Source organism: Cicer arietinum, chromosome 1 (genome assembly GCF_000331145.2).
Source record: "Cicer arietinum cultivar CDC Frontier isolate Library 1 chromosome 1, Cicar.CDCFrontier_v2.0, whole genome shotgun sequence".
Classification (NCBI taxonomy): Eukaryota; Viridiplantae; Streptophyta; class Magnoliopsida; order Fabales; family Fabaceae; genus Cicer; species Cicer arietinum.
This window is the reverse complement of record NC_021160.2, coordinates 47282859-47293077: the sequence shown is the minus strand read 5'-3', so window position 1 is coordinate 47293077 and position 10219 is coordinate 47282859. Positions and strand designations below refer to the sequence as shown.

The window sequence follows — 10219 nt, the reverse complement described above, 5'->3', positions numbered from 1 at the left end:
TTTAACACAACTTTGATCATAGTGAGTAAAGTGACTTATGAGGCTTACATCTTAAGACAAAAATAGTTGAAATCAGTAACTGGGTTGAAGAATGACCGTGCATTCTAACATCTTCTTGGTCAATGACCTTGTGCTAAAGATATTAATAAGATATTTGATTTGTTTATGTGAAATGAGCTTGTGTATATTAATAAGATATTTGATTTGTTTATGTGAAATGAGCTTGTGTATCGTAGATTATTTGTTTATATGTTTTGTTCTTTAAAGTTTAATCTAGAATATTGTGGGTGAGAAATACCCCAACACAACTTGATCAATCTTTAAATATCATTCTTTCCGTTTTCTTGTCTGTCTTTTAAGTTTTCAACAAATATCAATAAATGTTAATCTTTTAATAATTCACATCTACTTACTACTACATTATTAATATTACAAAGAAGTATATATGTTAATAAGCTATCACTTTAGTCCCTAAATCTTACAGTTGGCAGGATAATTTGAATATAATTTGCCTGCAAGATATCATGCCATATAATAACTTGAATGATAAGTGGATATGGAGCCTTAATAAACTTGAAGGCTATAAGGTAAAAGATGCATATATTGTTCTTTTATTAAAATATAGTGGTCCCCAAGATTAGAGGAGAATATTAATAGTGCTTTGAAAGCTTTATTGAAAAACAAGGTTCCCTCTAGTTTACTTTTTGGATGATGGTTGAATAATCCATTAGTGTTGCAAATAATAGAACATAATAATATCTTTATTATCATGTTTTGTACTCTAGTGGTAGGAGTTTTTATTGTTGTATTGAGATCTATATCCCTATTAAAACTTTATTAATAAAAAAAATATTAGAATATATAAAAATTACAAAAAAACATATAAAAACAATTTTTTTATTCAATTTGAACATTAAATATATTTTTATTAGTTTGATTATTGAATTTATCTTTTATTGCCCAAATTTTGGGTCCAAATCTTCTATTTTCAATTTAATTCAATAAATTACTACTACAGGACACATCTAAAATATTTTATATTTTTTAATATATTTATGAACCATCGTAATAACGCCACACATTTTCAAATATTGAAATGAGTATTTACTCGAAAAAATACGACATTCAAAGATTCCACGAATGCGATGTCAAATAACAAGATAAGCACCCAATTGCGTTCGTAACAGAAAAAACTGTTGCTGACTCCACTTAATTTTCTAGAAACAAAAAGTTATCATATTTAATATTAATAACTAAGAAAAATTCTACAAAGTCTCCAGTCAAAAAGCTATTCTATGAAGTCAACGAGGTAGCACTTTGGAGCCACACGTGTATTGCAAGTTCCCTCGAGCCCATTTGCCTTTTAAGTTTTAATTAACTGCATGTGTGGCTCCAAATAACAAGGATTAAATATATAGATTTAATTTATATATACATATATATATATATATATAAATATATATATTAGTAAATAGTTTTTATATAATTAAATTATTAATAATATTTAATTTTTGTCATAACTATTTATAAAGTAACTTATATGAAATTAATTATAATTAGTTGATGGTATTAATTTTTTTATATTAACAGTGCACAAAAATTAAACTTTAAATATATTTTTAATTTTTATGAAATATTATTATCTTGTTTTTAATTTTGATCAAAAAATTCATCAATCTTTAATTCTTTAATTTTTTTATTTCTGTTTCTTATTCCTGATTACAAATAAATTTTTGTGATTCTTTTGAAAGATTTATTTTAGTAATATTTAGAACATGTATAAAAAAATTTATAATTTTTTAACAAATGATAAATTAAATATAAAATTTTAAATGCTTAAAAATTTATATTTAACTTATTTTTATTAAAAAAAAATTAAATTTCTTAGAAAAATTTCTGATAAAGTCATAAATATTATCAAAAAAATTCAAAACATACTCAAGACTGAAAATTAAGAACCAAAGATGAAAATAATTTTTTTACAAAGACTAAAAATAAGATATTGAAATTATATAACAACTAAAAAGTTAATTAACTCTAATAGTAATAATAATAATAATAAATACATCATTCCTCCAAACTTTACTTATTCTATTTTATTTATTTATTTATATTTAGCTCTAGTCATTCTTCTTTCTTTGTGATAGTTTATCCGAGCTTCATTCAGGCTAACCTTTTATTTTAACTTTTTCATTCCTTCAAACAATTCTGACGTCACAATTTGTGACATATTCACTTTTTGCTTTTTCATCGAAAGAACATGTCATACAGATAGTAATAAACAATTTGACTAATAACTAAATATAAGAATGGTTACAACACCTGCACCCACCCACGAGTAACCTCTCGAGGGTATTGGAATTCATCTATATCCTCTTCTGCTAATAATATTATTATTATTTTACATATATAGTTAATATATATCATATTTATTTAAATATTAAAAATTATAATTTTTTAAAAAAAATATAATTTTAATATTTTTTATTTTATGATATTAATTATAATAAATATATATTTTAAATTTATTATTTTATATATATAAATCGTTGTAAAATGAAAAAACTTAAATTCCATCACAAATAAAAATGGAGACTTAAATTTCAAATCTTATAAAAAATTGATACAAGAGTTGATTTTTTCGAACTAATCAAAATACAAGAATGAGAGAGATAACCTCGGCCCACATCTAATCTATTATCTAACTGAATAGCCTCCAGTTTTGTTTTTATAGGAAGTTTATTAATTTTGACTTGATAATAATAATGACAAAATAATATATTCTAATGGAGTGTTTTTTGGACTCCCTTTATAAATAAATATAAAATAATTAAAAAAATTATATATTTTAGTGGAAAATAAAAAAATCTCCAAAAACATTAAAAAAACTATAAAAATATCTAATATAAAAATAATATAAAATTAAATTTATTATAATGACTCATGTGAAAAGATACAAATATTTATGAAAAATGTATATAAATAATTTTTTATAAATATTAGTAACTTGATAGAAGTTCCTGAATAATAATTTAAAAGATTATGTCTTTTTCATAAGATTTCTATGTGAAAAGTCATAAAAAGAAAATGGTGTTGAGAAAGAAGGAACTAGAAATAGGTAGATTGAGTGTATATCAAATAATTATTGTCTCTACTCTCCATTATCATATCATCAAATTATTTCTCATGTTTGTCATCATACTATTATGGAAGGCGTGTCTTCAATGTCTTCTTTATATGAGAATTATAGATTCCAAAATTTTATAATCATCATAGTTTTTCTTAAATGTAAATCTTTATGTGAAAACTATAACTTAATTACATGTGGTATCAAAACATTAGTTTATTAAATTATATGATTCTCCGTCGATATCGGCTCAAACGTAAGGCAGGCTACCAAAACAATCACTTTAGGCCAATTTTTTGTTTTACTTAATAAAAAGGCCAATACTGATATTTTCAAAACTATACTTAATAAAATTGATTTACTTTGTCATTAATATTATCTCAAGTAATATTAAATTAATTTACTTTATCATCCATTAAAAAATAAATATTATACAAAATTAATTATATGTAAATTAAAAATAGTTTTATATTCTAAAGTGTGAACAAAATGTTTTTGATAAATTTTTATTAATTTGGCGAAAATATTATTATAGGCTTTTAAAACTTCATATCAATAGTCGCCTTAGACATTTTATATCTTAATCAACTCTGATCACCATAACTACACATGTTATGAAGAAGGGATTTTATATTTCCTGTGCACTACCTGTACAAAAAAAAAAAAAGGGTTTTCGTGTACGAAATATTTGCATATTGGAACTTGTCTCTATAAGAGTCAATATCCTCTTCATTTCTTCTCTTTGGATTTATAATCTATTTAGAAATAGATGAATATAAAGAAGTTAAAAAAATATTTGAATTTATTTTTAACAATTAAGAATGTTGAGACTCGGTTTTAAAACTATAGTGCACTAAAGTTAAATCTTTTATCAAAAAATATAAATTTTAATATATTTTTAGTTGTTGTAATTTTAATTTTGTTTGCTTTTTAGTATATGTTATTTTATTTTAGTCGTCGCAAAATTTATTCATATTGAAATTAGTATCTTACTGTGTAGAATATTTGATTTAAGTCATTTTATATTTTAATTTAGTTCTTATTTAAAGGTTCTAAAATCAAATATATTCTACATACTATATAGATTAATTTTAATGTGAACAAAATTTATAAAGTACAAAGACTAAAAATAAAAAATACCTTCATGTCTTATTATAAATGTTTTATTTGAGTTGTGTGCATAATATTTTCGGAGTCGAATGAAAACATTACATTTTGTTATTGAACTATTGCAAAACATCTAATAATTTATAAACGTTAATAATATATAACTAATATTTTAGAGCCTTCAAAATTTTGAGATCATATATGATGACCCAACTTGCACGAGCTATGGATTGGCTCTAGTTGTCGGCATCTTTAAGAAAATGGTTGATTATGTTGATTTCAATAATAAAATAATATTTATATACAAAAATATTAAATTTAATAGTTATTATTAAAAAAATATAATAAATATTAGGCTAAATAGTAGGTGTAGTCCCTTAACTTAATTTCACGTTTTAGTCATTTATTTATTTTTATTTTTTTTTATTTGGTCTTTTATTTTTATTTTAAGTGACAATTTGATCTTTTATGTTTTAAAATGTCAATAATATTATCCTTTTTTTTTGCAAAAATTCAAAAATTCATCAAAAACTTCAAACAAAACCCATAAGATTAATTATCATCATCAATATAATGCAAATTTCATCAAATTCATAACTTAAATATTTAAATAAACTCATATTTTCATCTCTAACAACATCAAATAAAAAAATAAAAATATGAGTTTATTTGAAGATTTGAGTTACGAATTTGACGAAATTTGTACTATATTGAAGAATATAATTAATTTTATGGATTTTGTTTAAAAATTTTGATGAATTTTTTTATTTTTTGTAAAAAAAAGGATAACATTATTGATATTTTAAAACATAAAAAATTTAAATTATCACTTAAAATTAAAATAGAAGATCAAATCAAAAGAAAAAAATAAGATAAAAAATTAAAATGTTAACTAAAATTAAATTAAAAGAAAATGTGTGCTATTTAACCTAAATATTATATTAGGATTATCAAACGATAAATAAAATACTCACCGTGAAACATAGAGTAATATATTGCCTGAAAAAATATTTAAAACATAAAACTATAAAATAATAAGAAGAAGGTATTCGTTTGCTTCCTATAAATAGCAGGCATTACGTTACTTAGAAGCATGCTTAATACTAAACACTATTAATATTCTATCAATTAAAAGATGTCTTCTACTAATATTTTAACTCTGTTTTTCATTATTCTGACTCTGTGGAATTCTGTTGTAATTTGTAGCAGGTTATTGGAAACATCCTTGACAGAGAAACATGAACTGTGGATGAAAGAACATGGTAAGTTTTACAAGGATGTTGCTGAGAAGCAAAAACGTTTCGAAATATTTAAGGAGAATGTTGAGTTCATTGAATCATTCTATGACAGTGCTTTCAACCTTAGCATTAATCAATTTGCTGACCAAACCAATGAAGAATTTAAGGCTTCACTTAATGGTAACAAGAAACCATTGAGGATAGAAACAGAAACAGAAACAGAGTTTAGGTACGAAAATGTCACCGAAGTTCCTGCTACAATGGATTGGAGAGAAAGAGGAGCTGTTACTCCTATCAAGAACCAATACGATTGTGGTAAAAAAGAACAAGACATGCATATATGGTTTTATAACTTGTGATTACATTTGATTTTCTCAATTCAATTAAACATACCTTTTAAATAATTTAATTCAATTAAACATATCTTTTAAATAATTTAATTCAATTAAATATGATTTATACTAAATGATGATCGAATATATTCTTCGTTTAAGTTCTCTCATCATGACGTTAGATTCAGATAAGTAATCAACTTTTGTTAAAGATGAATATATCAAGAGTACTGAGTTTGAGTTCTAAGTAAAAGAATATTTAATTAGACTTTATTTATCTCTCGATTAAATTTTAAATTACAAAAATTTCTTTTCATTGAGTATTAGAAAGTTCAAAAAAATATAAACATCAACAGTTTAAATTACGTGTATAGTAGAAAAAAATAAATAACATGGTCAATTCTAAAGTTCGTTATTAAATTTATCAAAAAACAATTAATAAATATTAAATTCTTTAAGAAAATAATTTTAAAGTACACTAACAACACAAAAGAACTTTACACCTTCATGTCGTCTAACATTTTTGTTGTCCTTGGGAGAGATATTATTGATTGTCAATATAAAACAATTTTACACTGACAATACATTTCTTTTAAATCCAAAACATATTTATTTTAATGTTGTTGTACGGAGAAATTTTGCTAATATATTTCATGTTGATTTTGTTTATATATAGGTAGTTGTTGGGCATTTGCAACAGTGGCTGCAATAGAAGGTATTCACCAAATAAGTACAGGAAAATTGGTGTCACTGTCAGAGCAAGAACTAGTGGATTGTGTGAAAGGTAATAGCTATGGATGTAGCGGTGGTTATTCCGAAGATGCTTATGAATTCATTGTAAAAAAAGGAGGAATAGCAAGTGAATCAAAATACCCTTACAAAGGTGCTGATAAAAAATGTAACATTAAAAAAGGAGCATACTCTGTTGCTAAAATTAAGGGTTATGAAAAAGTTCCTATCAATAATGAAAAGGAACTTTTAAAAGCAGTGGCAAATCAACCCGTAGTGGTTTACATTGAAGGAGGAGAACGTGCTTTTAGATATTACTCAAGCGGAATTTTTAAAAGAAAATGTGGAACTGATTTAGACCATGCTGTTACAATTGTTGGTTATGGCATTAGTGAGGATGGGGTAAAATATTGGATAATAAAAAATTCATGGGGTATTAAATGGGGTGAGAAAGGATATGCTAGAATGGAACGAGATATACATTCTAAACAAGGTTTATGTGGACTTGCTATGAATCCCACTTATCCAATTGCTTAATGATCTAGCTTAGCTAGCTCATTATTAAGTGAAGTTATCTTATACTATATAGTTTAATAAATTGCTTGTGTTTGAACTTTGAACTTTATAGTGATGTGTGAATGTAAACTTTAAATTTCAACTATATAATGAAAATAAGTGATCATTGGTATCATTTTCTGTTTTTTCCTTCTTCTTTCTAGTAGTTACTAAATGATAAAATCTCCGTATTAGCTAACCACTAGTTTCACGTTAGTTAAACATCAATCTTAAAGTTTGCTATGTATAAAACATTTATATATTGTTTTTGTGAGAATTAAAAGTAATTTTTAAAATATGTGATCATTTTGACATGTTAGGATTTTTCTTTTAGTAGAATTGATTTTATGTTAGAATTGAATTAAAATTTGATGTTGGGATTTGAAAGATTTTGTACAAACATATTTAGTTTCAAAATGTTTAGTTACCTCTTTTAACGTGAATTTAAGTCTTAAATTACATTATATTCAAATTAGTTTTAACTAAAATTAATTTTACATATAAAATTTATTTGTTTAAAATCAAATTAAATTGGTTTCATTTTTTCTTCATGAAAGGTCGAAGTCCTAATTGGAAGTTAGAATTCATTTTGGAGCTAATTATTTTCTGCTAATAGATGTCAAATTCTCAAATATTTGTCAAAAACACTTTTATGATACTAATTTTTTTTTCCTTGATAAAAGTAAATCCAAATGATTTTCTCATTAATTTTGTAACACCATGCAATTTTCATTTTCTTGTGTTTGATTATGTTGATATGTGTTTTTATCATGGTTATGTAGATACTATTTAATCAGAAATCTAGGTCTTAAGAAATTCTATTTTTGTAGTAACCAATTCTTTTACACACAAATCTTGTAAAATAAAATAAACTTCATTAATATATTTTCAATTACGTTTATCAAAACTCCATATTAGAAAAGTGTCAATATTCAATTATGCTAAAGCATAATCGATATTTGTTCTCAAGTATAAAAATGAAAACAAAATAATATCAACATTAAGGAGCATTATTTGCTGTTGTAATTTGTTTAATGCTTAATTTTTTTCAAATATATCCTCATGCATGAAAAAAGATAAATGACAAAACTAGCCACTAATATTAAAAAAATATATAAAAAAAACATTTAAACATACACATGTCCTATGGAAATTTACTTATATATATATACGACATTAAGGTAATTAAACCAATGACGCTTATTCCTTTATTGACATTTGGATCTTCTACGAAATTTAAAACTCCCACAAGTGATTGGTCTTGCAACAAGATGGTTGGGCTATGGAAATGAACTATCTCAATTGAAAAAATGTGAGAGTTTTTAACATCGAGAAAAAAAAAAGTTTAATTAGGAGATTTGAAACCCGTGAAAAAAAGAGAAGAATCTATTAGACAATTATAATTATTTTTTAATGTCATAATTAATATTTAATTTTATTATTATTAATATTACTATTACTATTATTATTTTATTATTATTATTATTATTATTATTATTATTATTATTATTATTATTATTATTATTATTATGTCTACTATTAAAAAAATGTGATTGTATTCAACAAGTTTCATTTTTTCATATTATCTCTTGGTTTTTTCTTCACCCTCCATTTGATGTTAAATGTCTTACTTGAATTATTTACAATTTTTTAAAATTAACTAATTAGTTGGGTTTATTTTAATAATAAAATAATGTTTATTTATTTAAATATTTTTATTAATTTTAAATAGTGAATAAATTTAATGAATTAAGATAAACTAAATAAAAGTATATTAACCAACCAAGTTACCCATTATTTGGGGCTCTCTCTTATGCAGACATTGCTTCATTTCTCATATAGCAACACATATATTATATAACAATCGTCTATTAAATGTTATATTACTATTTTTGGTTTATTTTTTGAAAAATAATCATAATTTTTATTTTATATAAAATTTCCTTATTATCCTCTACATCCTACAATAACGACTTGTTTAAATATTTTACACAAATTAAAAATAATAATAATAATAAAAAAAAAGTAAAATAAAAATTTTATTTTATTATCTTTATTAATTATTGGTATATTTTTATTATTATAAATATATAATAAAAGATAATTACTTGTAAGTGATATATATTATATTAATTAAATAATATAATTATAAAAAAAAATATTAATTTTTTTTCAATCCCCGTATAGTAGAATTTGAATCCGTCTCTGGATATATTAATAGAAAGTTAAAAGTAATTAATATTAAATTAATATTTTAAAATAATAAATAATTAATACAGGAAAAAATAACAAATTAAATAGTTGAGTACTAGATTTCAGTAGTCCAGTCAATGGTCAGCTGAAAACTACACTGTGTTTGAAGCAAAGCAATTAAACATTGTTGGACTCTTATGCGAAATCATTGGGAGGAGAACAAAGCAGCAAGCGTGCACGATAACATTAGACTTATGACTACGAAATTTGAATGGGACCTATGATTGTTTTTTTTGACAGATATAATTGAATTGCACACTTTGATAAAAAAATATAGTCCTAAATAACAAAATTTAAACAAATTTGTATTTTGACCTGAATTTGTCCTTACCTCCATTTCAAAATAAATATCGTATTTGAGTTGTAATTAATTTTTGAATAAATAATTAATTGAATTAATTTTAATAATAAAAATATATCATGTATAAATTTAAAATTATTATAATAATAAAGTTTAATTATAATTTTAGTTTTTTATTTTTATTAATTTATAGAATTTATTCTTTTATTTTAAAAGTTGATAGTTTTAGTTTTTTGGTAAGATTTTTAAACAAATAAATAGATAATTTGATATATTTTAAATAATGTGACATATAATTTTAAATAATGAAAATTTATGAAGTTGAAAATTAACTTTTTAAATAATTTTATTACGATTTTATGGATGTTAATCATTTTAATTATCATATCATATGTTATATTATTTAAAGTATGTTATATTGCACTTTAGATAAAAAAAATTAGAATAAAAAATCAAACCCGACAAATATTTAAATAGAATGACAATTCGGTAAATTGATAAAAATAAAAGACTAACTCTACAATTAAATCTAATAATAATTTTTTAAAATATATATTTTTTTCTTTTATTTACATTT

At 22.7% G+C, this 10219-nt stretch overlaps 1 protein-coding gene across 1 annotated transcript; it reads left to right on the top strand.

The window, feature by feature from the left end:
- The first annotated feature begins 5320 nt into the window (after positions 1 to 5320).
- LOC101503244 (senescence-specific cysteine protease SAG39-like) lies at positions 5321 to 7233 on the top strand. Its single transcript, XM_004487522.4, has 2 exons — positions 5321 to 5787; positions 6481 to 7233. The coding sequence occupies exons 1-2, from the start codon at positions 5370 to 5372 to the stop codon at positions 7068 to 7070; spliced, it is 1008 nt and encodes a 335-aa protein (XP_004487579.1). The 5' UTR covers positions 5321 to 5369; the 3' UTR covers positions 7071 to 7233.
- Positions 7234 to 10219: the final 2986 nt, after the last annotated feature.